Raw genomic sequence first — 27,050 nt, forward strand, 5'->3', positions numbered from 1 at the left:
GTTATTTAAGATCTGTTTCTTAGTTATAACACAGAAAAGTTTTATTTCAGAATTTGATTGGATACGTGCCTTCTTGTCCTTAGTCTCAGGATTTGCCAGTTCTGTATACATCGCATATAATCAAAGCTGGTGTCATTAAACTGAGATCTTCTTTTGCCATTAATAGAGAATGATGGTATGGATTCATGTTTAGGTTTCATAATATGTTGTATGTGTATGATATATTTATAAGTAAGATGTATACAATATGTACCCACACATAAATCTATACATATATAGTATGCATGTGTGCGTGTTTGTGTGTGTAACTTTAAAAAAAAAATCACTTCTTGCTTTAAAAAAATTCATGAGTAAGACTCAGGTGGATGCCTAAAACTGTCTGTTCCTGGTGAATTTCTAAAACTAATCAGTGGCAATTTAAATTAAGATGTAAGTCATGACTGTATCTTATTGACATGAACAAAAGCTACCTAAAGTTATTTTGGAGCATCCATGATATTACCTTGACAATCTAAAACGACTATACCATTGTTTATACCATCAATCTTCTTATAGTTGCATGAAATAAAATGTATTTGATGACATATTTTGATGAATGTTTCTATATGCAGTTCTTAGAAAAGGCATCATTTCTCTTCTTTCAACTTTGTTCTAATTTTACAGGATTCAAGCCAAAACTCGTGAATTTAGAGAGCGACAAGCTCGAGAGCGTGACTATGCTGAAATCCAAGATTTTCATCGGACATTGGGTTGTAATGATGAGTTGATGTATGGGGGAATGTCTTCCTATGAAGGTTCTATGGCTCTCAATGCCAGACCCCAGAGCCCAAGAGAAGGACATATGATGGATGCTTTGTATGCCCAAGTGAAGAAGCCGCGGAATTCCAAACCTTCATCTGTAGACAGGTAGGCTCCAGGAGCAATCAAGGTATTGCTTCCAAATCAACTTTTATATAGTTTTTGACAAGGGAGTAGATTGTTCATCAATTCTCATACCAGGACTGCCTTTTATTAATGGCCTTTAGAAAGCCGTTGTGTCTAAAAGTATTGAGTTTACACAAATCGAAGGTTAATGGAAAGAGGAGGAGAGGTTTTGATAGCTTTTCTAATGATTCCAACATATTTCATCTTGTCCTTAAAATGGTTTTAGAATGGAGAACTAACCTTTAGTTTGTAACTCAAATAAAAAGCAAACTTGAAATTATGGCTCTTCTACTTAAGCTGTATTTCCTTTTGTTGCTAACAGAGCCTCTAGTTACAGTAATTAAATAGGTGGAGAGTGGCCTGATTTGTTTGAATTATGATTTACTTAAAGGGCCTCATTTTTTGGTGACATGATTTTCTATTATGAAAGAATTAGTGATGAAATGTATAATATAGCCAGTCTCCAAATTGCTTATTAATAGCCACAGACCAAGGTGTGATTATGTATATTAGTATAGCACAAAGGAGTGAAAGGCTGACTCTGTATTAATGACTGCACACTTATTTCAAAATTTAACTAACTCTATGGTTATATATTTATTAATGGCTATATATTTTAAATTCTGAAACATTTTAAAAACATATTTTTCCACCTATCCATTTTTGTGTTCAAACACCTTTAAAGTTTAGTTCAGGAGGAAAATAATTCTCATTTATTTTTATCTGAAACATATGCATGTTATTATCATAAACAATATACTAATCTCATCATATATTATAATGGTTTCTTATAATCATTGCTCTCTAGAGGGGAGCTAGGCTTTGAACATTCAAAATAGGTTTCACTTAAAGGGTGTGGTTCTCAAGCTTGGCTTGCATCAGAACGCCTGGAGGGTTTCTTCAAACACAGATTGCTTAACCCTTCCCCAGAATTTCAATTCTGCGGGCCTAGAAGGGAGTGGAGCCTAGAATTTGCATTTCTAACAAGTTGTCTGGTCTGAGGCTGGTGCTGCTGGTCTCTGGTACTGCACTTTATGGACCCTGCAAGACTAGAGACGAGATGGAATTCGTTCATCTCTAGCACCCATGTGTGATTTGGCTGCTACGTTTTGCAAGCAGTCTATTTTAGTTATTTAGTTCCAGCTTTAATAGGGGGTTTGCAAATGTAACAGGTAACCTTCAGGCAAACCCAGAAGGAAGCATTTTAAAGAGTAGCAAAAGGATAAGCAGGCCTTAGGGTAAAACTCTAGTCCGATTATTTTTTTTTTTCTTTATTTCCTTCTTTCCTTCCTTCTTTCTTTCCTTCCTTCCTTCTTTCTTTCTTTCTTTCTTTCTTTCTTTCTTTCTTTCTTTCTTTCTTTCTTTCTTTCTTTCTTTCTTTCTCTTTTTTTTCTTTCTCTTTTTTGTTTGGTTTTAGGTTTTCTTTTTTATGAAAATCTATTTGATGTTGACTGTAATGAGTTAAGTAATGTAAGTTAACATTAGAAGGATTATGGTTTATTTAAACCCCTTTGGTGTGATCACCTAGAAAGTTCAAAGTGCTTGTTAACCAACATTGATGTATCAGGGCTCAAAGAATAAGGTCATTATCAGTAACAGTGACATTTTCATAAGAAACTTCTTACTTGGTTTTTGTTCTACTTGTGAAAGCTGCTTGTAGAAGGTCAAATAGCACTTCAAGGCCATGACTGTCCCATTGAAAGTGGTTTTTTTTGGGAGAAAGGACAGCAGAAACATTGGCATTGCCTGTTAGTAACTTTTGGAAGAACTAAAAGAAAATTAATGTTGTATTGATCATTGATAAAAATATTAGTCATTCCCAGCACCTCCCACATCTAGTTTGGAAATCTAGTAAGTAGTGCATGTGCTTGTAGGGGCTTCGAAGTCCCAGCTGACATGAGAGATGGGAGTCCAGAGGCACCTCTCCAACCCCTTAAGGCCAGAAGCGGTTGTTTAAACCCCAGTTGAAAACCTGGTGCCCCACAAGAGTCTAAATCTCCCCTGACAGTTTCTGCAAATTTTCAAAAGGATGTAAGTGCTCAGAGCACCATCTCCTCCTGGGCTCCAGCATCCCTGCCTGCAGTCTCAGCTCTGCACCCGGCTGACCCCACACGGAAACTCAGCCTCCTGAACTCATTTCTATCAAAAACCCACTCGGCAAGACGTTTCAGCAGAGACTTTTGTCTTGGGGATGAGTCAGACCAGGCAGTGAACAGCTCAAAAAATCACATCATAGACATTGCTGTATTCAGAAGCCCCCCTCAGCCTCACTCAGGCATGGCCTAGACAGCTGTGCACCACTGGGGACCTCAAGTTCATGCATTTGTGCCCCCAAAGGGTGATTGGACTAGAGGATTTCTAAGGCACTGCCAACTCAAGAGAGAGAGACTTTATTTTTTCTTTAAAAAGGATCACAGGAACTTTTTAGTTTTCTGTAATTCTCATTTTTACAGAGAACAGGATGTCCACCAAACAATGACATTAGTAATAGAAAAAGTTGGGAGTTATCACACCTGTAAAGTACTTCTTTACCAACCTGTCATCGAATATGAATTTGACTTGGAAATAACAGTATCACCTCCATTGTCTTTTTCTGTCAGAGTGAAAGTGGTGGAAAAGTGGTTCTCAGACTTGAGTAGTAATAGAGACTCTTTTCTAAAGGACAATCTCTTGATACTGCAGTACAGAATTAAATAGTTTTGATTATAATGTTACTTGAATATGTATAAAAATAAAATACGGCTAAACTCCTTCTGTTTACAGCCATTATACAACTATAAAACCAAACATCTTTACAAATTAAATACAAACAAAACAGCAAAACCATTACATTCAAATGAACAACGTTAATTTAATGTGGCCAATAATGTGTTTTAAAATCTAAACTCTTGCACAAATCATTAATATGGTGGTAGCTGCTCCATGGCAGGTTCATTTGAGTTTGAGCGCCTACCCTTACAAGCCAAGGGCTGACTCCATCCCCCATCCCTTTTCTCTGTAAGATTTCTGCGATTCTTTTGCATGCTTGCACCCAGCTACCTTTGGTCTCCATGCCACATCAGGGCATCATTTACATGTGACGTCCAACTTGCTTTGGGTATCAGTAACTTGAGACAACGAAAATGCCATTTCTTGGTGCCTTCGTGTTTGGAAACTTAAATTCAGACAGTGAGATAACCCACTTATAAGATGACCTAGAAATGCTTATATTAAGAAATAATCATTCAAATGAAAACAAATAAAACTTAACACTCCTCAGAATGTATTTCTTGTATGAAGAATATACCAAATAAAGAAACTCCCATCAGTTAATTAAACTTCACCAAATTTTGTAATTGGTGAACTGGTGCAAATTTACTATTCAAATGTTTGGACTTCATGGGACTATAGGTAGTCAGTTGACAATCTGAAGTGTAGCCTGCATCTGTTTTTGGGATTTTCATTGTTTGGTGAGAAAGCAGCATTCTGGAATTTCACTGCTTAATGTTTTGATTGATCGTGTAGTTAGAAATATGCATCTGTTAGCCCCCCACAGAAATAGCCAGAGTTAATTCATTAAATGCTGTGAATTTGGTGTCAAAATAGGATACTTTCTCAGTTTCCACAGACTATTTATAAAATGCTTTTTTTTAATGGGGTACCTTCATCTATATTTCCATGCCAGTTTAATTTGACTGGCACTTGAACTCTTATCTGCCTGTATGTGTTGGTCACAGTGTCATTGTTACTACATTTCATTAATGCCCTCGGTAACATTTTGGCTTTTCATTTTGGGTTGATGCTAAAGAGAAGTCAACCCTACCCTTCTGTTTTATGTGAATAATAAGGCTTAAACTCACAAAAATATTGGTGTACTTACATTTTATTCTGATTTTAACCAGAGACCTCAAAGATTTAGCTATGTAAATGATTCATAATCCTATACTTCTTTGGCAAGATTGTATTTCCTACTTGATTATATCTTCAGGTGCCTAGATACTTGAGAGTCTGATACAGTGCTCTCTGATACACTTGTTCCCACTGTGAAAGACATCCCAGCCGGCTGCCTTCCCAATACCTGTTCTCTCCTTCCTCCTCACTTAATAGAATCCCAGTTTTGTCCAGGCTGGCAATGTGCCCAGATAAAAATTCAATTTCCCAGGCTCCTTTGCAGTGAAAGGTGATTATGTGACATCATTCTGACTAATGAGTTAGAAGTGGATCTGGATGGAACTTTTTCTGCAAAGCTAGTTTTTTTCTAATTGGAAAAAATTGAGCCAACTCAGCTTTTCCCCTTTGCCATTTCCCCTTCTTCCTGCCTAGAACTTGGGTGGGTGCTCCAAGGTAGGGTTTATCTAACAATCTTGAGGATGAAGGCCACATGGAGGAAGAGGGAAGCAGCCCATTCCCTTGAACTACGGTTCTAATCCCGGCATGCCCACCCTCTTTGTGACCTGTGCAACTTGAGCCTCTTACTTGTTTAAGTCACGCTCCATCATTTCTGTTCTGTGGAGCCAAATAGCATTTGGAACCTAGTAAATTATGCACACAAGAGCCCAAAGGAAACAATCATCCTTAGATCAAGACTGTCTGGAGAACTATGCCCTGGTCAAATCATCTCCACGGTATTTTGGGAAATTAAATAGTGGGCAAAGTTTTCTAGTCTTGCTCAGTTAGCTCTTCTACTTTTCACTTTATTTAGCCTGTACTTAAATAAATGTTATTAGTTAAATGTCTGCTAGCATACATCCTTCTTCACTCCGATACAGCACCATCTCCTGGCAGCTCTTACTTCTCTCAACAATCCTGCTATAAAGTGTAATGTACAAGAGCCTGAACTGTGGAGCACACTGCCTGAGTTTGGTTCTGGGTTCTTCCACCATCAGCTGTGTAAACTCTCTGCTTCATTTTCCTCATCTGTAAAATAGGGATAACAATGACACTTACTTTATCAGGCTTGGGGAAGACTACGTCTGTTAATACATATAAAGCACCCGAGTGCCTGGGTGACTCAATTGGTTAAGCGTCTGACTCAGGTCATGATCTCAGGGTCATGGGATCAAGCCCCACATGGTGGTTGGGGGGGTGGGGTGGGGCCAGCACTCAGCAGGGAGTCTGCTTCTCTCTCTCTCTCTTCCCCTTTTACCCGCCCCCTTTCCCCTGCTCCCACATGTGTGCTCTTTCTTTCTCTCTCTCTCTCTGTATAAAATACATAATAAAAAAATACATAAAAAGCACTAGCACTGTCCCTGGTCCACAATAAACCCTATTTAAGTGTTTGATGTTGCTGTTGTTTGTTAGGAAATGGGTGTTTTCCCATCCCCACCTGGGTGCAGAAACAAGCCAAGAATGGAATTGAAATAAATTAAGATAGGTTTTATTCCTTACACGTAACATACATGTAAAAGTGTGGGCATGCATCTCTACTGATACCACTGAGTCATTAAATAGCTTAGTCTCCAGGTGTTCTCCATAAATCACATCACATCATGAACATTCCTCTTTAAATTAGGACGTACTGGGTTCAGTATGAGGCCTTGTGGAGTGCTTCTTCTCTGTAAATACTTGTAAGTGCTGGATACTGTAAAATGGCTTAGTTGAGTGAAATAAGTAGGGGGAATAGTTGTGTAAGAATGTGATCTCTCGTTTGATTTCAGTCCTTTGACAATTTGAAGGTCTTCATTTTGTACTTTCATGGAATTCTTTGAAGTTCTTCGTGTTCTACTTTCATGAAATTCTTGCTGATTCCAAGCTTGCAAAGCTCCATGGAGATACAGAAACTTGAACTTCTTAAACCTTGTCTAAAATTTTGACATTTCTATTTACATCAGGTTATCTCCAGGTAGGGTGGATGGGCAGGAATCACAATCTTAAGAACTGTCACAGACTGCATTCTGGAATAGTGAAGTTTCAAATTTTAGCATGTATACGAGGAACCTGGAATGCTTCGCACAAATGCCGGTGTGTTGACCTCCCCTCATATTCTGATGCAGTAGGTCTGGTCGGGGACTAAGAAACCACATTTTCAACAAGCACCTCAGTTGACTATAATGCAACCGGTCCATTCGCCCTTTGGAAAGCAGTACTCTTGGGCTAATGAAACAAACAAACAGACAGACAAACAAGATGAAATGGATCTCTAATGTAAGTTAGTTTATTAAGGCTAACAGTGAAGCTATGAAATAATTTATAGTTTGCATATTGGGCATAGCTTTATCTTGGCATTCATGTATGTCCACTGTTCACCTATGGTTAATCATTTTGTTTAAAAGGTCAACTACAGGTGTGATATTCATAAACTTTATTCAGTGTTTCTTGACACTTACCAAAAGTTTCTTTTCATGTAAATTTAAAAGCTTCGTATGCTTTGAATTCTAACAAAGAAATGATGAAATGCTGGTCAATCATATTTTTATTTACTTGAAGATACCAAGCAATTCATATTTTTATATCCAGATACCAGAATCTGTAGTTAAAAACTACAGAAAAACAGCTCTAATGGACATTTGCTGACTGTCACCAGGCAATCATTTGCCACCAAGAGTGCATTGTCCTCAAATATAATTGAAATAAAATAGGTACTGTGCTGCTATAAATCTAAATAGCAGGAAAATAGTAAGCTAGACTCTCCCAGCTTGTTCAGGACACCTTAATGGAAACATAAATACCATAATCATATGCTTTTTGCATGCATTTTACCACTAAAAAGAAAATGTGGATTTTAAAAGAAAAGACCCTTTTGAACTTGTTTTTTTTTCCCGCATTAAAACTGAAATCCAGTTGTGTCAAAAGGAAGTGTGACAAACAGAGAACAAAACTAATTTTCTTAGATATAGGTAGTTATTAAACAAGTGCTCTTTTTAAAATGTTGGGTCACATAACAAAGTTGTATTTGCTATATTCAAAAAGTCAAATACCACTTTATTTACTTACATTTACTTCATCTCTGCTTTTCTTGAAATATGAGAAAGTCATTCTCAAAGGTAGTAAATCTCATTGTCATGATGAGTTTTGCAAGTTGGTGCCATTGCTGATTCATGTGCTCTACCCCAGGCCCTTCTCAGTGTCCTTAGCTATCCTTTTCTGACCTGCTGACCTCGGCTAGCTCCATCCACCTCAGCAAATGTCCCAAACTGGGTTGTTCCCTTCAACTTGCCTCTCTTGTCCAACCCTACCACCCACCTTCATCTGTGCCCCGGCTCCTTCCCTCTCCCTACTTGCTGTGGGTCAGCTCTCCTTCTTCCAGGCCAGTTCTGTGTGCGCTCTGCCAACCCCACCCTGCAAGGAGCCTGTTCCATCAGTCCTTCTCAGCTCCTTCTTCAGCATGTGCCTCTCTGCTCGCTCTTCCACAGAGTGGGTAACCATGCAGATGTCTTTATCATGCTGTTAAAAAAAATCCTTTTTTACCTTCTAGCTATTTTCTGCCCTATTTTTCCTCTTCACTTCTAATCCAGACTTCTTGAAAGATTAATCTAGATTTGATATAAACTGCTGGGTCTTCTTTCCCACATCACATTCCTTCTTTGTGGTAGGCATAATAATGCCCTCCACCCCCACCCAGGATGCCCATTTCCTAATCCCTGGAACCTCGGAATATGTTGCTCTATCTATCCAGCAAAATGGACATGGCAGATCTGATTGAATTAAGGATCTTAAAATGGGGAGATTTTCCTAGATTATCCATCTGAAGGGGCTCAGTGGAATCATAAGAGTCGTTTTAAATGAAAGAGGGGGACAGGAGAGTCAGAATCAGAGAAAGATTTGAAGATGCCGGTCTGCTGACTTTGAAGACAGGAAGGGACCATGAGACAAGGAATGCAAGTGGGTTCTAGGAGCTGGAAAAGGCAAGGAAACGGTCTCCCCTGGACCCTCTAGAAGGAACATAACACTGCTGACACCTTGATTTTAGCCCAGTGAAACCCATTTTGGGCTTCTGACCTCCCAAACCACAATGTAATTATAGTTTCCTAATGGTCTCCGAGATTCCTGGTCCAGTAAACACTTCAGTTCTTTCCATTCGGGATCACTCTGGCATTCCTGAAACTCTCTTCTCTGTGCTTCTGTGTGTGCAACGTTTGCCTCTTGCTTCCTACTTCCTATAGGACTATTTCTTAACTGTCCCTTTAAGGATTCTCTTCTTTCCTGCTAAGTTTGAATTCTTTAGGGAAATAGCTCTGGACCACTGCTACTCCCTATGTGGTGTTTTGGCTAAAGTTTTAACTACTGTGTAGCACTGGTGATGGGTAACCTGCACTAGCCCAGTCCTCTCCTTTAAGCCCCAGACCCTTGGAGCTAACTACTAGCTGGGAGTGCAGGCTTCCTGTGTCTCTCAGGTACCTAAACCCAACCTATCCAAAACCAGATTCATCACTTTCATTCCAAGCCTCTTCTAGTTTCATGAGCCGAATCTCCAAGATCCCCAGATTTGCTCAAGACATAAATCTTTCTTTGGCAGCCAGCCTCCTTTCCCCCTCCCTCCCACCTCATTCAGTGATGGAGGCCTACAAGTTTTACAGTTTAAATAATTCCAAATCCTTTCTCTCCTTCTGCACCACGACACGTAGGCTGGCAGGGGTCTACTAACTCATCTCCCTCTCTGCGCTCCAGTCTTGTTCTCCTCAAATCCCTACTTTTCCCAGTACCTGGAGTTTTCTATGCAAAATAAAGATCTGACATCTCATTCCCTTGGTTAAAATTATTCTGTGGCTGTTCATTGTCTCCTCGATGCAGTCTGAGCCCTCAGCACAGCGTCTGTGGGCCTCCAAGACCTCCTGTTTCAGCCTCATTCCTAATTATATCAGACTGTGTCATATTGGTTCACATCCTACTTTCAAAACAGAGGATCTTCTAGAAGTATAAATCCAACTTCATGAGATACATGGGTGAATTAAGTGGTTCTTTGGTCGTTATATGTTGTGCAAATGTTAAATTTTGGTGGGTAAATGGGGCGCCTAGGTGGCTCAGTTGTTAAGCATCTGCCTTCGGCTCAGTTTATGATCCCAGGGTCCTGGGATCGAGCCCCGCATCAGGCTCCCTGCTCGGCGGGAAGCCTGCTTCTCCCTCTCCCACTCCCCCTGTTCTGTTCCCTCTCTCACTGTCGCTCTCTGTGTCAAATAAATAAAATCTTTAAAAAAAAAAATTTTGGTGGGTAAAAACAAGCAATCACCATTCATTAAGCTGTTCTAATATAGTTAGAGATGCAGCAATTAAATTAAAGGCTGAGGTGACATAAACAACCCAACAAATGAAATCTTGAAAGTAATGAAGCCATAAATAAGGTCATGGCTAATTTTAAAGACTTCTTGTTTAATTCTTTTTGTTGATTAACATTGCCTGAAACCACAATTTGTTTGTAGAAGTAATGTGTAATGGGGGTTGTTTATTTATATATTTATTTTAGCCTTAGAGAAGGTTTAAATATTCCACAGAAATATGAGGATAAGGGAAAACTATCTTAGACCTTGGTAGTCATCAGGCAAATAATTTTCCAGCACAGTGTGTTGGCTTTTGTTTTAATGTCTTCCCCTTTGCAGGGCACTGAACTTCTGGGGCTTTGATGATGAGCTAGCTACACTGTGGTTGAAATCTGCTTGAGCTGTTTTGGTATTTCATTTGATTTTAGCCGTCTAACAGAAGCTCCAAGATCCTGCTTTAAATGCAACTTGGCATGATAACTCATCTTTTTATTCTGTCCCAACTACCTGGTCCTCCTGTCCTGTAGACAGTCCGAACCCATGGACTCAAGTACCAATCTTATTGGTATATAGTGGTCTTCGGTTGGTATTATTTTCTTTCTTTCTCCTGAACAAAGCTGGAATATCAGTCAACTCTTAATATAAATTCATGAGGATTTATATGGAGCCCTGTTGTGAGATGCATTTTCAACTCTTGGGGAGACTTTATCAAGACCTGACTCCAAAATCCATTTTTAAATTAACTTCCCAGATGTTCTAGAGCTTTTTCCTCTGGCCCCCCAGCCCCGAGTATGGATAACTGCCCAATTAGTCTCTTTTTTGCTGTTTCATTCCTTTTCTTTTCATCAGTTCCTCATTGGTTGACTTTTGTGTAACTTAAGGAGAAATAGTAGTTGATTGAAAAATATTTGTTGTATTTTCCAATTAAGGAAGTGTTTGGGAAGTCCTTAGCATCTTCCACTAAAATAGATGATTATATAGAAATGTGGAAATTCTAAGCTTTTTGTATTGTTACAGTACAGAAAATGACTAGATAATTCATATATTCTATGAATATGTAGTAATTACTTGAATATATATTTGAAATTGCATAAAACGGACTCATGTTCATAGAATGAATGGATCAATAAATCATTGTATTTTAGAGTGTATATATATTCTGTAAAACTCACAAATATTTTTAAAACTGAATTTTCTATATCAGTTTTTGTCTTTTATTATTAGTTCTACCTCATAGACTATACAGGGGTTACAGGATTGAAACCTTAGGAATTCAGAGGTTTTTTTTGTTGTTGTTTAACATATTAACAAGTTTATTAAAATTATTCTAAAATGTAATGCAAGAACATTACACCAAGAGATGAAAATATAAAGAAACATGAGACCCATACCCAAGTCTAGTTGGGAAGAAAGGGCAAATGACAAGAGGCAGTAACTAGCAGAGAATAAATAATACATAAGTCTCTCAAGAGATGTGCAGGAAAGGCTTCACAAGATGTAGGATTTGAAATGGGCCTTAAAAGATCACTACAGGGGCGCCTGCGTGGCTCAGTCATTAAGCGTCTGCCTTTGGCTCAGGTCATGATCCCAGGGTCCTGGGGTCGAGCCCCGCGTTGGGCTCCCTGCTCCGCGGGAAGCCTTCTTCTCCCTCTCCCACTCCCCCTGCTCGTGTTCCTTCTCTCGCTGGGTCTCTCTCTGCAGTTAGGAGGAGGATCAAGAGTTATTTCAGCTAGCTCCTTCTGAATTCTTTTAGCACTAGTGGATAACTTAGCAGTGGTTTTGCTAGAGAGTTTGGTGTTTTTCTTCTGCTGGGTGGCAGAAGGTTTTCTTTCTTCCTGTTCTTCAGGCTCTGGAGCGGCTGGGTCTCGCTGGTCCGCATCTGAACTACCACTGCTGGTGCTGGGGCTCTCATCATCGGACCTTTGCCTATCACTGGACATCTTGGTGAAGTTATTTCTTGGAAAACTCAGCCGCCCGCCCGGCCCGCTCCTGCGCCGCTACAGTGTGGGGGAGGGAGAGAGAAAAAAACCCTTCCTTAAGGAAATGGAGGCAGCTGTTGGGGGGGGTGGGCAGGAATTCAGAGTTTTTAAAATGTCTGTTCTCAAAAGAAAATACTTTGGGGCCAGGTAAGTGTCTCGTAGGTGATTCCTTTTGGTGAGGTGTCGGGGTGGGTGGGTGGCTCTTTCAGCTTAACTTTTTTTTTTTTTACAAATGTATTATAATTTTAGAAGTTGAATAGATATTTTTGGGCAAGAAATGAATCTTAACCTGAACTTGTACTTTTTAGTACCCTGTTTTACCTGAAATTCTTGGTTACTTCTGTGAGAGGCCTGCCTGGCCCCAGCCCCAGGTGCTGTTAACCTTCCTGGCAGGGGTATGGGGATGTGGGGGGGCAGGTGCTGATTGCACCTGGAGCAAAGGAAAGACCAACAGGCCACTGAACTCAGCTCACAGCAGAACTCAGATTATCCAAGTGAACTGCTGAAGAATACTACCTTCAGGAGTCTAGAGGATTTCCTGCATGTGCATGAATTCAGTCTAAAATCTTGTGACTTAGTAATGTCAGTCTGAACAGAGGAAATAGTATAAAGTCTGAATTAAAGTGTATGTTCAAAGATACCATACTCTGAACTTTATAGCACATCCAGCAGCTCCAATGAAGGGCTAACAGTTTCATTTAGAGAATCTTTATTTTGTAAACTTTACCATGCATTTTGTTTATTCTAATTTAGATATAAATCAAATTTGCCTAAATTTTGTTTAGAGGAGACTTATTTGCTGATTTGAATACAATCAGATTAGGAAATTATTATTCTAAAGTCCCTTCAAATAAGTCCCCCTAAAATCTCATTTCTGCTATAAATTTGTAAAGAAAAAAATTTGATAGTGAAAAGATAAATTCCTTTAGAGATTTTCAAAGGTTATAAATAGTGGTATCTAAAATAATTGTAAACCACCCACCTACAAAAAATACTGCTATAGTTTCATGTTGACCTCGTATAATTCTGGAATTGTGAAAATATATTTTAAAAATAAAAACATTTTGTCTTCGTGAAGAAAAATGTGATTTAAAAGACAAAGTTTGCCATTTAAGAACTTCCTGATCATCATGACCGGAGCACAGTTCCCTCCATATAAATCTGCATAACAACCAAATAGCAGATATCTTTTGCCTCTCTTTTCTGGTCTCTGCTTTGCTACTTAATAGGTCATTTAATGCCGGGTACAAAGTTTGAACAGCAGTAATTGCTTAGTCTTTTGAAGGTTATATAATAAATTGGACCTGCGTCAGGCACTTAGGCAGAGAAATAGTAAAGTAAAATCTTAAGTCCAAATCTATCTTAAATTCTAATGTCACTTAGAATTCCTGGGGGCGTGGCTTAGTCAGTTAAGTGGCCAACTCTGGATCTCAGCTCAGGTCTTGATCTCAGTGTTGTGAGTTCAAGCCCCGCGTTTTGTTGTTGTTGTCGTTGTTTGTTTTAAAGAATTCTTTAACAGGATTGGGGGGGCAATGGGAGGAATGCAGATGGAACCGGGGAGTGTTGGGGGGACATAGGTGAAGGAATTAGGGACTGTGCAAATCCCTAGGAGTACCATAAAACTAGTCACTGTGGATGTGGACAATTAGGGTGATTTTTCTGGCAGTTGGCAGTTGGTGACAGGAGGCATGAGGATTTTTTCTAAATTTCATAAAGTCACCATGTGGCCTGTGGGGGAAAGGAGGAGGACTTAGAAAAATGACTGAAATTCTGTATAATTATAACTCTGATACAGAAGAGTTTTGTTTTTGAGTTTGCAAGTTGCATTAGTATAACTTTAAAAAATCACCCCTTTTGTAACAGAAACTAAAACTGAGGATAAATACTTATTTCTAATTATCCTCTTTTCCATTTCCTTTTTTTCCCTTTAGTCTGTATGTTTAAGCTTTGTGAAATATTCAAGGGCTTAAAGATTTTTGAATAAGCCCAAGGTTTTTGTACACGTCCCATCTTACAGCCTCTGTGGCTGGTCATCCCCTGCCGCAGCAATTATCCCGGGGGCTACTGGGTGCTGCAAGTTGTGGATACAATTTGTATGGGTTACAGAAATGAGCAAGACCTCATTTACCTCCCAAGGTCCTCTCACTTGTGTCACCTGACAGACTGTATACAATATATTGCACACAGAGTGATAGGAATTAAATAGGGTGCTAAGGAGATTGACTCAGGTTGGGGAAGGAGGGGCTTCTAAGACGTGGTGTGCTTGAGCTGCATCCTAAGTCGGTCAGAGCTTTTATATATACATATATCTCTCTCTATATAAATATATGTAATATATATTATTATGTGCACATTATATGTATAATATAATATATAAATATATAATATACACAATCTATATAAATATAAAATAAAAAATAAGTAAAAATCTTTACATATATATTTATATGGTTTTGACTGACTGTGCAGGCTAGTTAAATCACTGGATTTATATATATGCTCCTGGTAAATATTAAATATGGTCAACACTTTACTGTGTAAATTTTTTAATACCTCCTGCCCCTAAAAGCCACTGGTAGTCTGCTGTGGCTTTTCTCTCTGAGTGGTCTGATTCTTTGGAAGGATTTATGGATTTCAGCAAGTGAGGCTTACCTAGCCTTTAGGGCCCTTGGTGTCTTCAACTCTCAATTAGGTGGGGCCTTGAGGCCTACAGGATAATGAAGTAGAGCCTGGACAGGCAGAGGTGCTTTGCCCCTATCAGGCAGGTGGTTTCTGCGAGAGCGGATCAAGGATTCAGGGGCCGTGAGGGGGAGCTGTGGTTGGTGATATTGACCTTATGGATCCAAAATAGGTCTGTGAGAATATTTTTGTTTTTCATACAGTATGGCTTTAAGCATTTGAAGAATCTAAAATTCTTGTTTTGGCACTTCTTGGCTGTGAATGGCATGTGGTCTGCAATATCTCCAGGCCTGGATCATCAAGGGACATGGGACTCCATCAGTTAGTTGCAGTATCTGTTGAACATCTGCTAGACACAGATTACCTTGCCAGGCCAGTTCAAAAATATTGGCACATCTCATTGTCCCTCTGATATTATTTTTTTTTTTTTTTAAAGATTTTATTTTATTTATTTGAGAGAGAGAGAATGAGAGATAGAGAGCACGAGAGGGAAGAGGGTCAGAGGGAGAAGCAGACTCCCTGCTGAGCAGGGAGCCCGATGTGGGACTCGATCCCGGGACTCCAGGATCATGACCTGAGCCGAAGGCAGTCGCTTAACCAACTGAGCCACCCAGGCGCCCCCCTCTGATATTATTTTTAAGGAATTTTTTTTTTTGCATCTGGGAGAGTCCCAGTAATCCATCTTTGTGATAAATGAATCCAAAATATGCTATCCTGGATTCTTTTAAAGATTAGCACATCTTTTTAAAAATATATATATTTTTTAAATTTATTTATTTATTTGAGAAAGAGAGAGAGCGCAGTGGGGATGAGCAGAGGGAGAGGGTCAAGCAGACTCCGCCCTGAGTGCCGATCCAGATGTGGGGCTCGATCTTACAACCCTGAGATGACCTGAGCTGAAATCAGGAGTCAGATGCTTAACCAACTGAGCCACCCAGGCACCCCATGATCAGCACATCTTTGAATTGTCTTGGTTTTTCTATTTCTATCTTTTATATAAGATTAGGGCAAACTGGATATAGGTATAGTGTTATCGCTGCTGACTGAGGGGCTTGTGATGTTTAACAATCCCATCTGACTTATAACTGAAACAATGTGTTGGCTAATCTTTTGAAGGGCAGGTGCTCTGGGTTTTACCGGGACATCCTTTACAGCTATCGCACGAGAGCATGACTTTCCCACTTTTATGTCTAATACATTATTGAAAACGTTTACAAGTCAAATGGCTATGTCAAGACCATACACATACGTGTATGTAGGTTGGATGAGATTGTGTTCCTAACGAGATGAAAAATCTGGTGATAAACTCCACTGTCTTGGGAGAACCCAGGCCTGAGGCAGATATAAGCAAGGGCCTCTGCCTTCTCCCCATCGATGTAAGGCCAGGCATCATCCCTCCTCAGGGGCTGATGTCCTTCCTGAGTGCTCTCCGGGCTCTTCCCAGGCTTGCACCAGCCACCAGGGCATGACGAGTCTTCCCACATGGCTCTCTGGCTTGAACCTTCGTGTGGCCAACAGTGGGAAGGAGGGCATCCAGGAAGATGGCTAGTCAGGGCAAGGAAGACAGGCCAGTTGACACAAGTTGGTGTATCGTCCTAGGCGAATTCTAGGGCATCATAGGTGCCACAGCCCTGCAGCCCTGAGGAGGGAGTGAGTCGCAGGTGCTTCTGTGCGGAAGGCCACACTCAGGAGCTGTCACCTGTGAAGGCCTCAGCTGCCTCTGAGGGGTCCTGGCTCTGTCCCTGCAGCAGCTGGGGCTCGGGGCGGGAAGCAGGCCGAGCCACCAGCAGTGACTAAAGGTGGTTAATGTGAGGAAATGCAAATAATTTAAAATTGCAATGCTCCCCCTCCTTCCCTGCACTCCCTAATTACCTTCCCTGCTTTATTTTTTTTACTAGTGCTTATGACTAGTGCTTACTAGTTATGATAGGGCCTAGTCATACTTTTAAAAATGCTGTTTATCATCCATCTCTAGCAACTAGAATGAAGTTCCACTTTCAGGTAGGAGTCTTTGTCTATTTTGTTCATGGCTGTATTCCAAGGCCTGGCATATGGGCATTCGAATATGTTAAATGAATGAATGAATAAACCAAATTCTTCATCAGCACAGAAAAGGCAGTTTGTGGGGCATGGTGTCAGAAAAGGAAAACTGTAAGCTCTATGCAAGTAGAGAGGGCCTGCTTTAGAAAAGAAGTGTGAAATTTCTACCTGCAAAAGGAAGCTAAGCATTTTAATTGTTAAAATCACTTTTGCTCATGCTAGGTCCATAATTCTTCCAGGTTTCCTAGAACATATGTAATTTTGAGAGAGGGAGATGATGTGATGCAGTATTATGCAATGTGATACCCTAAGGTAGATATGAAATATGTATGGTTAAGGGCACAGTCTAAGTTCTCATGCCAGCTCTGCCAGTTAGCCTTCCGTGCCTCACTTTTTGCACCTGTGAAATGGGGATATTGACATTACTGACCTCATTGGGATTTTTTGTGTATGTATGTGAGGATCAAATTAATGACTACCCACGAGGCACTTTGAATACTACCTTGTACATAGAAGATTCCAGTAAGTCTTAGTTGCTATCATCATTACCATCATCAACATCATCATTGTTATTATGCTACCACTACATCATCATCTGTATTCTTGAGTTCTTAAGATTATTGATTTATTTATTTGAGAAAGAGAGAGCAGGATGGAGGGAGAGGCTGAGGGAGAGAAAGAATCTCAAGCAGACTCCACGCCGAGCGGGGAGCCCAATATGGGGCTCAGTCTCATGACTGAGACCATGACCTGAGCCGAAATCAAGAGTCAGACGGTAAACAGATTGAGCCACCCAGGCGCCCCTGTATTCTTGCATTCTAAGGACATTTAGAAGCTAAAAAGTTTGCTGCATAAATTGTTTTGTTGTGAGCATGATATATAATGATTCTGTATTTTTTTAGCATCTTTTATGTGTAAAAATTTATTGTAGGTTTCTCAACTTTTTATTTTGATGCCACTATAGGCGTCTGCAGCTTTTTACATTATATGCTGGTACCAAAATGTGTGTTGCTGTGGACATTTGATTGATTTCTGTAATTAGGAAGCAACTTAATCTACAGTAATTTGGTGTAGTATTGAACTTGAATAGCCACAGATTCATTTCCAAAAGAGGAGACTAAAGTAAATGAGAGTTAGGATATTTGAGGACATGAATGAAAGCGGCACAGGCCTGGGGCTGGGTGAGATCCTCCCGCAGCTCGTGATGCACCCCATGGGTGATTCCCCCGCTTTAGGAAGGCTACTTATCGTTTTCCTCCAGGAATGTGGGATGGCATAATAGGGCCATTTTAAATAGCTTAGTGATATATTTAAATAAAAACTACCATGTAATTGCATAATATTAGTATTATAAATGCCTTGTATTCATTATATGATAATTAATTAAAATAAGGTTCAGTGTTAATAAATATGTAGTAGAGAATATTACTGATGTTTTATTTATGGTAAACAGGAAATGTCCCTTGTGATTTTTTTTTTTTATTCCCTGCTTGGAAACGATAAATCATATATGAGAAGGGATTAGATTGTTTTCTTTTATGATATGCCTTTTTCTGGCACATTTTGTCTGCTTACCTGGGATTAGCTACATACATACCTCACAAAATGAGGTCTCATTATACCCAAGGATAGCTAAATGCCCATCAAGGAATAAATGAATGCGTTTGAGTTGTTTTAATTAGCTAGGTGTGATTTAAAGGTTGCTGAAATCAAAAAGGCTTATTCATTTTTCATCAATAATCACTTACCTTAATATTTCATTAGAACCCGCTGATTTGCAGACCTCCCTCTGGGCTTTGATTCATTATGACTGCAGACATAATTTAACTTTCCCTCTTTTTCTCATTCTGTATTATACTCTTTCATCTCTGAGACACTGTTAAGATGTTTCCAACATTCTTCACAGGGCTGCTAATTGATCCAACTTTTTTTTTTTTTTAACTGTACTTAAAGCTAAGAGTTCTAGGCTGTGCAAAGCTGTATGTGCACGTGCATGCATCCACGCACGTGAGCGCACACGTTTTTAGGCAGTTTTCTTTTGTCATTTGAACAGCTGATGATAACGTGCAAATTTTCTGTTTCATACGTTCCGAGACTAAGGACTGATTTATCATATGCAAAAGTCAGGAAGTAAATAACTTGGACACATTCTTAGACTATGCCATCAATTTGAAAGAACAAAGCATCTTGTGTGTGGCATACTCGGCAGATGAGATCACTATCTGTGCATATACCTTATTTTCAGAACATGCCTCTGGTTGCTTTTGACGCACACTTGCACTTATCCTCAGATGCTCAGTGTGCCTGTGTGTCTGCAGGGAGTGGCCCTGTCTGAGGCTTCTGTGCTGCCACCTAGGGAGCGTGGCTCTGTCGCAGTGAAGCCAAGAGTTGGGCCCTCATGTTCATATGATGCATAAGCAGGAAAGAGCCATTCTTTCTTCTTAAATTGTTCCCTGGCTGCATGTGACTGATCGCAGCTAGACACAGCCCACGCAGCACGTAGGCATCAGATCAGAACCTCTTAAAACCCCAAATTCCAAGTACCTCTACTTAAATGTATACATAGGCCTTAGGTTTTTTTTGGAAGTAACTAACCTAAAACCTCAAAACATGCCTAGCACTGATTCTGACAAGCTGATGCGAGCACTGAAAAATAAGTAGATGGATAGGTATTTTCATTTTCCTGAGATTGATTATGAAATAGCGTATGTCTGTTTTCCACAGCCATGTTAAGCAGTTTTTGTGTAAAGTACATCTTATTAACTTTCACTAGCTGTAACAGTTTTCATGCTGAGCAAAAATTGCTAAGCATTAAGAAATAGAAACTTGTGTACTTAAAAATTTGGTAAATGTATATGTGTACAGAATTATAAATATTTTCATTTGGATCGAAACCATTCTTTTTAATATTTCCCAGAAAACTTAATGCTGACTTTCCTTATGTCCCAGATTTATTTTTTCCAGAAATATGTCCCAAAAACTAATGAGCCACCAATAGATATATAAACATCTACTAATGGAGAATTAAAAGAATGCTTATGTGTTAGGAGATACTATCCACCATTAAAAATTATTAATCCTTTTTCACCCAGAGCTATTCCTTACATTTTGCCTACCTTTGGAATGTTTGTTGATAACTCTTTCTATTAAATACTTTATTCTTACATATCAGCATTACCATGACTTGCTTGGTGTGAGTATGTGTATTTCAGTAATTCTAGGCTTTGCATATGATGCTCTTCAAGATTCTGGGAGAAGCTTAAGATAGATTTACTGGACTTTATCTTTATGATCCTCTCAACCTGCCTGTCCTGCTTTTCAGCCTTCGATTGACGTGTGAAAGCCGGCATGAGCGAGTGAAGCAGGGTGATATAGTAGACCATTGTGGCTTTAGATTCAGATCTTGGCTCTGCCACTTACTTGGATGTTTGGCAAGTTATTTAACCTCTGTGAGCCTCGTTAAATTCATCTGTATTTAAAATTTTTTTGTCCCATTGTTAGACCATATGTCAGCTGTGTCCCGGTTTTTATATTTAGAAAATATGTTCTTCATAACCATGCATCATGATCTGTGTTAGAAGCTATTGGGGCTAAAAGAGAAATACAGATCCAGTCTCTGATGGTAATGCTCTTCTAGTCTTTTGGGAGAATAACAGACGGATTTAAATAACACAGCCAGTTTTATTGACCATGCTGTTTATTTTAATAGCTAGACCAGAATGGTTTGATTGACTTTTTAAAAATCTGGTATGTTTTTTACCATATGGACAAGGCCATATCTAGAGTGCCAAGCTAATAAGCCTTCTTTTCTCTGCCAGTGAACCATGAAAGTTGTTAGCAAAATGTTTTATTTTGAATTGATCCATTTTCCAAGCTCTTGGTGATATAAACACCCTTCTTAAAAGATAGAGTACAGATTATCATTCATCAGTCACTGGAAATTTGTTGCATCAAAGAACTGTAGTCAATGAGTATGTGAAATGATCTAGAAAAGAATGTCTACTGTGTGATTGGGGATGCCTAGAAATGTTATAAAACTACTCTAAATCAGTTGATTGTGGGTACACGGTTCCAGGTTTTGAATGGTGTTGTAATGCGAAGAACATAAAACATGGGAGTTGGGTAATACTTAGCAGTAATGTGTTGTTTTAAATAGTCAAGGTTTAAAGTAGCATGACCTTGTGCTTTTCTCATTTGTATAAAGGGCTCAGTGTGCAAATCATTCTGAATCATGATACCACTTACTTCTTTGAACAGCAGTGAAATGACAGTATTAGATTGTCTTCTCCCCTAATCAGTTCCTAAGTATTCATTGCATCCCTGGTTTCCTTGGAACCCTCAAAATATTCGTATCTTTCGTTTCTCTCCTCATCAGGTTTGTGTTTTCCTTTATGTCCTTTACCATACACACTATCTTTAAATTAGTTGCTGAACGCCCTTGTTTCTCTATTTTCACCATCACTCTATTTTCTGGATCTGTTTTTATTGACTGATTTTTCTCCTGGTTGTGAGTTACATTTTCCTCCTTTTTACATCTAATAAATTTTTATCAGATGCCAGACATTTTGAATTTTATTATATTGAGAGCTGGGTTTTATTCTCTTTTGTAAGACTGTTGGATCTTTCCTGGCAAGCAGTTAAATTATTTGCTGATTGTTTCTTATTTTTAGGTTGCTTTAAAAATCTCTTTTAGGCCAGGGCGAGAGTAGCCTTCATGTTGAGGCCTAACTTAACCCCATTTCCAGGATGTGGCCCTTCTTGACGGACTACTCAGTGTGGTCAGCCAAGGTACTCCATGAGGTTTCTTCCTCCAGTTGGAGAAAACTTGCCCAATTACTGGTACTTTAAGAGTGCCCCAAATTGTTCATCTTACTGCTGCCTGGGAATGATTTTCTTTTTGTACAGAAGTTGTTCCTGTCTAGGCTCGTGGGGTTTTACCTGACCCAAGCACAGTTTGGTGTTCACATGGAGATTTCTGGAGCTCGTTCTTCAGTGTAGATCTCTCCTCTCAGAAAATCTGTCCCACAAATTCTGACGACCTCAGCCTCCCCCAATTCAGAATTCTGTCTGTGGGACTACAGTGCCATTTGTGTCCCCCTCCCTGCACTGCAGTGTGGGAATTGCCAGCAGACAGAAAGCCTGGGTCCTGGTAGGGCTCACCTCATTTGTTTCCTTTTCTTGGGGATTACAGTCCTAGTCTTCCTCACACCCAGTTTCTAAAAATAGTTTTTATAGTTTTCCAGTTTTCCAGTTGCTTAAAATATGAAGGGAACGCTACACCACTTACACACTCTTGTTGCCAGAAATGGAACTTCTTAAAATATATTTAAAGAATTGTTCTTCTGAGGGTGTCTTCATTCTACTCACCCAGTCTTACTCCTAAACCACTCACAATTGGCTTCAGAAAGACTCTTTGCAGGGGCGCCTGGGTGGCTCAGTAGGTTAAGCATCTGATTCTTGATCTCGGCTCAGGTCTTGATCTCAGGGTCATGAGTTCAGGCCCCACGTTGGGCTCCCCTCTCTCTACAGAGGGAGGGTGGGGAGGGAAGGAAGGAAGGAAGGAGGGTGGGAAGGAAGGAAGGAAGGCTCTTTCCAAGTGACAAAATTGCCAAATCTTGAGACCAGAGCATAGTCTTTCTCCTCCTTGTTCTTTCTGAAATATTTAGTGTTGATGACCACTCCTCCACATCGTCCTGAAAAGGCTTTCATATTGGATTTATGGGACACTCTTTTTCCTTTGTCTCTTACGCTCTAATTTATGTCTTCGTTGTTGACCACCACTTTTGGGGGGTGGCTCTTTTGTCCGCTACATGTTGTAATTCTCAAGTATCTACTTTCTGTTCTAGTTTTCTTCCTAGTGTGCCTTCAACTGTCACTTATATGTAGCGGATTCCCGAGGTCATTGTAAGCAGAGCTGATCTATTTCTGAGTACCAGCCCTGCTCCCCACCTCTCTCTCTGGGTATACTTACAGGAGCCCAAACTCTCAACAGTAACAAATCTAGTGTTATCTCTATTATCAAAACCATAGCCACCATGGTGTCCACTCTGTCTACTCTTTCTGCCATCCTGCTCTCTTATCCTGTGCTCGTCCCGAATCCCCTTCCTTCATCCTTGTATCTAGTGATGAGGTTTTATTGGTTGTTTCTGTGCTGTTTGTCAAACCAATTCTTCCCCACCTATTTCACTGTCCGGACTCAGGAATATATTATCCCTTATCTGGTGTAGTGAAGTAGCAGCACTTATACTTCTACACCCCTCTCAACGATCTGTGATCCATCTTACACAGTCCTGTCAGCATCACCTTTCTGAAGTCTAGTTTGAGTGGCATTGCTCCTGCTCAGAAAAACTCACTGCAGAATCAAGTCCAAACTTTGAGTGTGGTGTTCTCTTCCTGGTGAACCACCACAGTCTTAATCCTGTGTGTTTGCCCTTGTCAAAACTCTAGTCACGTTAGGCTATTTCCTATCCCAGAATGTGTCAAGCATTTTCCTACCATAGTCCCCATCACATAAGCTTTTTTTTTCTTTCAGATCAGTCTGAAACTGACGCATATGGCTGTCTTTATCCCCATTGTTAAAAATCCTAATTTTCCAGATGCCATCTCTGCAAATTTAGTACATCTACTTGGAATGAGTCTCTCCTTTCTCTTGGATTCATAACATTTTGAAGGATTTCTGTAAGTGTTTGTATAGGATAGTTAGAAGCTATCTGCGTTCCCTCCACTTTTTGCATGATTTGCATTTTTTCTCATTTTGTTCTAGATGTCTTCTTTAGTGATGGTGGGAAATCATTAAGGCATTCCCTGAGAGCTGCTTTTAGACTCAGATTGCAGCTAGAAAGCAATCTCATGCATGGGGTTGTGATCACTCTCATGTGGCTGACTTCTCTTATAAGGAAATAAGGCTCAGGGCCATGACTTCTTCACTCTTATACCCTCCAGATGCTTTTGCACATTTTTGGAGAATTCAAAGGTGGGCATGTGGATGAATAAATGAAAAAAAATTGGCTTAAATTGTTGAGTGATTTGATTGATTTAAGGAGATTATGTAGCATGTGACTTCAGCATCTAAGTGTGATTCAGTTTATACAAATTAGTTATATATAACTTTGCAGTAACATCAGTGACATGGAACAGAATAAATCACTTTACAAATCCATTATTACACTGTAAGTTTTTTTTTTTTTTTGGCTAGGACAAAATAACTCGAATTCAGTATTGTTAAAGGGGTGTGTGTGTATGTGTGTGTATTTATATATATGCAGATTTTTTTCCCTGATACATTTCATAAGCTAGTGACCATGATATATCCTTCTGCTGATAATGCTGGATTCAAGTCTAGGAATCCCAAGGAAACAAAGAATGCATGTTATTTTGGGACCCTTCAAGATCTCTGCTCTTGTCTGTGTTTCTTCCTGTGCAGATATTCAAGCACTATGGGGCACTACATTTAACTAGGCACAACATTTTGCTGATTTCCTTTAAATGTTTCCTGAGTAAGAAACATATTATCCCTTAATCAGCTTCTTTTGAGATGTCTGTTTACACTAAACAAAGTCCTATTCCAATTAGTTTCAAATTCTCAGCAAAAGGCTGGTAATTAAACATTGTCTAAAGGAGCGTCCTGCTACCATATTGCAATATTGAAGTCCAGGTGCAGGAGAAACAATGTTAAGCTTATTAGCATGTTTATCAATTTAATTGGCCAACCACAAAGAAGGACTATGTACTGACATAAGTTTCAAACTTAAACACTGTGAATTTGGGAAACTACCTCTATTCCCTCATCTGTACAGTGAAATAACTGTATACAAATAAGTAATAATGATCACTACCTTGTAGAATTGTGTAGGATAAATGAGATAATATAGATAAAGCATTTGGCATAAAGCCTGCTTGCATTATTACAAATATATTTAATTGTGGTGTAGGTCAAAAATCTGACAAAAATATATTATGCTAAAGCAACCCTTTTAATAAGTAGACCTTGAAAATTCAATGAGAGGTACAATTACTTGAAGAAGCATTTAGTTTTAGTACATTATAAAATCTTAGACTTAATTTTAAATGGAATTTAATCTATATAAGCTACTGGCCAAACTATGGAGTAAATAAAATGAGATAATCCCTGAACGTGACATATTGGGCAACGTACTTAATATACGTTGCATGTGTGTAATAACAATTTTGTATCCAGTATTTTCTGAGTGATGTGTTGTGAATGTGGGCATCAGCTGGGATGAGAGGATTTCAAACTTGGACTGTCAGTAGATGAAACACTGTTAACATTAATTGGTGATAGAATTTATTTCATAATGTGTGTGATCCGTTTCAGTGGTAAAATAGATTATTTTTAGATTCCCATATAAAATTGTTTTCTCGCTAGATAATTATAATTGGCTTTGTGTGTAACGCAAATTTTAAATATTTTATGTTATTAGTAACACCAGTGTAACACGGGAATTAACAAGATAGAAATGCAAATACATTTTCCTGTTTCTTAAACTGTGGCTGCAAACAGAGAATTGGTTCTGTAAATTACTTTTAATGTGCACACTTTTTAACAAGGTCCTTAAGGTGGTAATCATTTCTCAGTTTCCAACGTCGAGGGGTAGTAAAGGTTTGACAGCTGTAATGTTGCTTTTGTTGATGATGAAATACTGGTTTTCATTAAATTTTGTTAAAATATACTTATTTAGAATCATAGGTTTCTACAGTTTCTACGGTTGCTGGGAGGACCTGATTTTTTTAAAGATTTTATTTATTTATTTGAGAGAGAGAGAACGAGCAGGGGCAGGGAGGAGCAGAGGGAGAGGGACAAGCAGACTCCACACTGAGCACGGAGCCCTAAATGGGGCTGGACATGGAGCTAGACACAGGGCTGGACATGGGACTCGATCCTATAACCCTGAGCTGACATCAAAAGTCCAGTGCTTAATCGACTGAGCCACCCAGGTGCCCCTGGGAGGACTTGATTTAACAGCCCCTTACTTTACAGAAGTGGGAACTGAGGGGTGGGGGTGTTGACGAGGGTGGTTGCTGCATATCATTATCTTTCCTTTAAAGGTGGGGGTACTGTGGCAAAAACAGCTGATGTAGAGTCAGGAAACCTGTGGGCCTGTGGGACCACTGTCCTCAAATAGGCTTGCTGCCTTGTGTGAGTCACCTGATTATCAGTAGTCTTCTACAAATTTATAAAACAGATAGAATCATACGTGGTCTGCCAGTTACAAAAAGGAAGTGTATATAAATATACTATATATGTGAAAGTAGTAGTATATATGAAATAAAGTATATATGTGAAAGTGTACTTAAAAATATAAAGGTCTGCCTGTGTGTGTCACACTGTTGTAGTTACCCCTGCCTGGTGACTTCCATGTCCTCTAGAATTATGTTGAGTAATGCATTAATTCAAAGATGTAGATGCAGCCTCTTTGAAAAGTAGAGTATAACTTACCATACTAGTGGTTTATTGGAATATTCCTGGACTTAGATATTTCTATTACAAGCAATACCCAGGTAAGGGTCTAACTGGACTTCAAGTAAGAAAAAAATTTTTCCTAAGAGCTCAATATGTACAATGTAATTATAACCTGTTGACGTCACAGTCAAATTAAGCAGACACAGCTGTCTGTGAGTGGACAAGGCCAGCATGATTCCATTGTGGACCATCCTGTCTTCTTTAGAGCTTGAGAAAGGTGCTCTAGTCTGGACATACCGGTCCATTTCTGAATTCTGTGTCGTCCTTCTCACCCCCACTGGCCCTGGTGGTGGTGGCTCCCTGAGCTGTGTGTCTGTGGCCATTCTTCAGTTCGTTGCAGAGTCTCCTTAAACATCGTGCTGTCCGCTCATTGCAGTTATGACTGAGACACGTTGACCCTGCTCTGCATTAAGCACTCACTCTGTTTTCCTGCTTCCTTGGACCTGCATCTATTCCAGTGTTGCTTTCCATCCTTCTCGTTTGTTTTCTTCTTTATTTCTCCTGCTGTTGATCCAGCCTCGCCCTTTCACTTCCGTGCACTCTGGACGCTCTGCTCTCCTTCTCCTGTGGCCCGCCTGGTGGAGCGCGCCGTGGCTGGGGTCACTGCCGTCTGGGCTGATGCTCCCCAGCACTCCCTTTACCCAGCCACACTGGCCAACAAGAGTGTCCCCATGCTCGTGCCACTGCCCCTGGCATTTCGTCTGCTGCATGCCCTGCCCTGGATCTGGACATGACTGAATTCTTCTTGTCATCCCGGCTCACTCTTCAGGGTGG

At 39.6% G+C, this 27,050-nt stretch overlaps 1 protein-coding gene and 1 pseudogene across 8 annotated transcripts in view; one reads left to right on the forward strand and one right to left on the reverse strand.

Annotated features, from left to right (window-relative positions):
• PARD3 (par-3 family cell polarity regulator) overlaps positions 1 to 27,050 on the forward strand; it is a 644,160-nt gene that overhangs the window by 492,974 nt on the left and 124,136 nt on the right. For all 8 annotated transcript variants that reach the window (XM_028120914.2, XM_028120917.2, XM_028120915.2 and 5 more), the window contains one exon: positions 664 to 906. In XM_028120914.2, the coding sequence (XP_027976715.1) occupies positions 664 to 906 (243 nt within the window). The remainder of the gene's footprint in view (positions 1 to 663; positions 907 to 27,050) is intronic.
• LOC148163626 (ubiquitin-conjugating enzyme E2 E3 pseudogene) lies at positions 5,786 to 12,104 on the reverse strand (annotated as a pseudogene).

This window comes from Eumetopias jubatus, unplaced genomic scaffold, assembly GCF_037043125.1.
Source record: "Eumetopias jubatus isolate StellerSeaLion01/CBP00866 unplaced genomic scaffold, mEumJub1_p1.0 scaffold_8, whole genome shotgun sequence".
In the NCBI taxonomy this organism is placed as follows: domain Eukaryota; kingdom Metazoa; phylum Chordata; class Mammalia; order Carnivora; family Otariidae; genus Eumetopias; species Eumetopias jubatus.